The sequence below is a fragment of the Macaca nemestrina genome, chromosome 9, assembly GCF_043159975.1.
Source record: "Macaca nemestrina isolate mMacNem1 chromosome 9, mMacNem.hap1, whole genome shotgun sequence".
Lineage (NCBI taxonomy): Eukaryota > Metazoa > Chordata > Mammalia > Primates > Cercopithecidae > Macaca > Macaca nemestrina.
This window is the reverse complement of record NC_092133.1, coordinates 61,345,278-61,349,206: the sequence shown is the minus strand read 5'-3', so window position 1 is coordinate 61,349,206 and position 3,929 is coordinate 61,345,278. Positions and strand designations below refer to the sequence as shown.

The following is a 3,929-nucleotide window of genomic DNA, read 5'->3' as shown; positions in this document are numbered from 1 at the left end:
GATCTATGTGCAATCCTTTTGCCAGTATCACATTTTCTTAATTACTATAGATTCACAGTAAATCTGAAAATTATGAAGTGTTAGTTCTCCAACTTTTTCTTTTTCTTTTTTTTTAAAAAAAGAAAAAAAGGCTATCCTAGTTTATTTTTTCTTATATATTTTATAATCAGATTTTTAAAAATCACAAAAAAACTTGATGGAAGTTTGGATTATAATTATGTTAATCTATATACTAAATTGAGAATAATTGATATATTAAGAGAATTGAATCTTCCAGTGTAACCCATACAGAAATGATGGAAATGTCTTAGAGATGATGGGAATGTCCCACAATGGTCAATCATGTGGCTGCATTCGAATCAGTTTGGCAGTTCCTCAAAATATTGAACATCATATTACCCAGAAATTTATTTATTTATTTATTTTTGTTTCAAGTTTTAATCAAAGCTTGTATATAAGATTACTTTATTCCTGCATCTTCTCAATTGTTTTTCCCTTGTATTTGCCCTTTTCCTTTCCTACTTGGAGAGATTTGGCTTTCCGTTCAAGGATCTTTTTGCGGTCTTTGTCCAGTTTTAGCCTAGTGATAACCACCTTGCTGGGGTGAATGCCTACGTGGACTGTTGTGCCATTAGCCTTTCCCCGCTGCACCCATTCAGTGTAGATAACATATTTCTTCCTGTAAACCTGGACTACGTTGCCAATTTGCTGACCTTTATAGTGTCTGCGTACAAGCTGAAATTCATCATCCTTTCGGATGGGCATGGATGGCACGTTGTACTCGTGTCTCAGCTCTTTGGAAAGAGGGGAAGACATAATCTTCCTGCGAATGTGGGAAGGTGCATTGAAATGCCTTTTGCGATTCTTGCTTCGGTAGGAAGTCACAAAGGGATTAAACTGCATTTTGGCCGCTCCCGCTTCGGTGATGGCCGCAAAAGGGAAGAGCCAGAAATTTATTTTTTATGTCTATAATCAAAAGAGATAAAAACATATGTTCACACAAAAATGTATACATGAATGTTTACAATAGCATTATTTATAACAGCCAAAAAGTGGAAATACACAATGCTTAAAAATAGATCAAAATATAAATACAATGTGATAGGTACATCTGTAAAACTGAATTGCATTTTTAAATAAAGCATAATATACTGAAAAATGCTACAGCATGGATGATCCTTGGAAACGTTATACTAAGTGAGAAAAACCACTTAAAGGACCATGTTTTGTATACAATGTCCAGGATAGGTAAATCCGTAGACAGAAGTAGATCCGTAGTTGCCTAGGGCAGCGTGGTTAGGAGTAAATGAGGAGTGGCTACTAATGAGCATGGGACTTCTTTATGGCATGATGGAAATTTTCTAAAATGGATTGTGGTGACTGTTGTACAATTCTGAGTATACTAAAAATCTATTAAATTTTATACGTTACATGAGTGAATTACATCTTAATACATCAGTTTAAAGAGGCCCAGGTGAATGTTTATACAACTTTGTTCTTAGTCACCAAATACTGGAAACAACCCAGGTATCCTTCAGCAGATGTGTGTAGATGAGCAAGTTGGAGTATATTCACAAAATGGAACACAGGTAGAAATAAAAAGGAACATATCATTGATTGAATCAAGAAAATTGTAACTCAAAATGTTTTTTGGTAAATAATAGAAGCCAGACACAAAAATCTATATATTTAAAAATTCCATTTATATGACATTTAGAAAACTCAAAACTGTAAGAACAATGAAAGAAAATTCAGCAGTTGCCAAGATTGGGAAGGGGAGAGATGTTTTCTACAAAGACATCACACAGATAAATTTTAATGATAATAGAACAGTTGTGCAAAGTTCTGTAGTGGTGGATACATGGTTCTATGCATTTTCCAAACTCTATAGAGCTGCATAACATAAAGAGTGAACCCTACTATGTGCAAATTAAAAAAAAAAAATGATAAAAACAGAAAGTCTGAGAAACTCAAGGTGGAATGTGACTGTGACAAATTATTCTAGCTGTATTGTAAAAGGATGACATAACCACTCTGAAGGGGCTGGAAAAAAATAGCTGACCTGAGTCACTTTGGAATGCTGTGTTTGACTTGATTCCACAGACAAAAAGAATTCTACAAAAACACTGTACTCTGGTTGCTAAAGGTATTTCTTACATATTTACAGAATAACAATTCTGAATATATCTTTCTTGTATATGATTATATAATTATATACTTTCTTGTATATAAGGGTTGAAAGAATAAGCAAATATTTGTAGATAATGAGAATGAAATAATCACTGTCAGAAGGAAGTTACAAATAACCACTAGAGTAATAGTAGAATAAACCCTTTGACACTAGACTAGACTAGGAGATAGCTGTGTAAACCTATGATTTCGATTTCCAAATACAATTTTTTGGGAAAAAAGCCAGAGCTCCTTGGAGAAATGGCAGGTTTTAGGTAGAGTGGGAAAAGGGGAATATAAGATGAACCTGGGGCATCTTGTAATGTCAGAAAACTAAAAGGTCTAAAGAAAGTGCTTCAAAAAATGAAAGAACAGATACATGTTGAAAAAATACATGAACCAGTTAGAAAAAGTTCCTAATGGCCCATGTTAGAAGAATTTGAAAGCAAAATAAATATTATATATTAGATTATGACCATAGACTAAAGTAAATATCTATGATTCTACTGATATAAATGACTGATTGAGTAAAGAAATGTGGATGAATTATTTCTTACAAAATAATTCCAAATTATAAATGGAGAAGAGAATCACAGAAACAGATGCTGCAGGTAAATTAAATAAAAAATGTAAAAATTAGTGGGCAAAATGTTAAGAAGAAACAAAATATTTTGTTTGTTTGTTTTTGTTTTTGTTTTTTTGAGATGAAGTCTCTCTGTGTCATCCAGGCTTGAGTGCAGTGCCACAATCTTGGCTCACTGCAACCTCCACCTCCCAGATTCAAGCAATTCTCCTGCCTCAGCTCCCTGAGTAGCTGGGACTACAGGTGTGCACCAACATGTCCAGTTAATTTTTGTATTTTTAGTAGAGATGGGGTTTCACTGTGTTAGCCTGGATGGTCTCAATCTCCTGACCTTGTGATCTGCCCACATAGGTCCACAGATAATTTCGTATTTCTCTCTCTTGCAAGTGAACTTAAATACCCCTTTTCTTGAGTGCAAACTGGACTTAGTGACTATTTTTAACACACAGAGAATGGAAAGGGAAAACAGTAACTTTGCAATGGAGAACACCTGGTAGATGGCATATTATCCAAGTGATTCAAGTTAATGTCACCAGGATTAAATTATGTTGATATTCTGTACCCCTGATATAATATGATAAGCAGAGCACTTCACCTTTGTAATTTTTTAAAACTCATAATCCCAGTCTAATCATGATAAAATATGGATAAGTCCTAGTCTACAAAATAGTTGACTAGTTCTTTTCAAGTGTTAAGGTTATGGAAGACAAGAAAAGACCAAAAAACCATTACAGATAACAGGAGACTAAAGAGACATGAAGTAAAATTGTGCCTACATTTTGAATTACTAAGAAAATTATTTTCAACCAAGAATTTCATATCCAAATTAAACTTTATAAGTGTAGGGGAAATAAGATCATTTTTAGACAAGCAAATGCTGGGATTTCATTACCACCAGACTTTCCTTACAGGAGGTCCTAAAGGGAACACCAAACATGGGAAGGAATCACTACAAAAGCATACTTAAGTACATAGACCAGTAACACTATGAAGCAATCACACAGTCAAGTCTGTATAATAAAGAGCTAACAATATAACAGGAACAATCTGCACATATCAATACTAACCTTGAATGTCAATGGACTAATTGTCCCAATTAAAAGGTGTAGAGTTTCGACTTGGATAAAGAAACAAGACCCAACAGTATGCTGTCTTCAAGAGACCCATCTCACATGCA

At 34.1% G+C, this 3,929-nt stretch overlaps 1 protein-coding gene across 1 annotated transcript; it reads right to left on the bottom strand.

The window, feature by feature from the left end:
* Positions 1-465: 465 nt before the first annotated feature.
* Positions 466-922, bottom strand: LOC105466147 (large ribosomal subunit protein uL24-like). Its single transcript, XM_011715122.3, has one exon. It carries the CDS (start codon positions 901-903, stop codon positions 466-468), a length of 438 nt encoding a protein of 145 aa, XP_011713424.1. The 5' UTR covers positions 904-922.
* Positions 923-3,929: the final 3,007 nt, after the last annotated feature.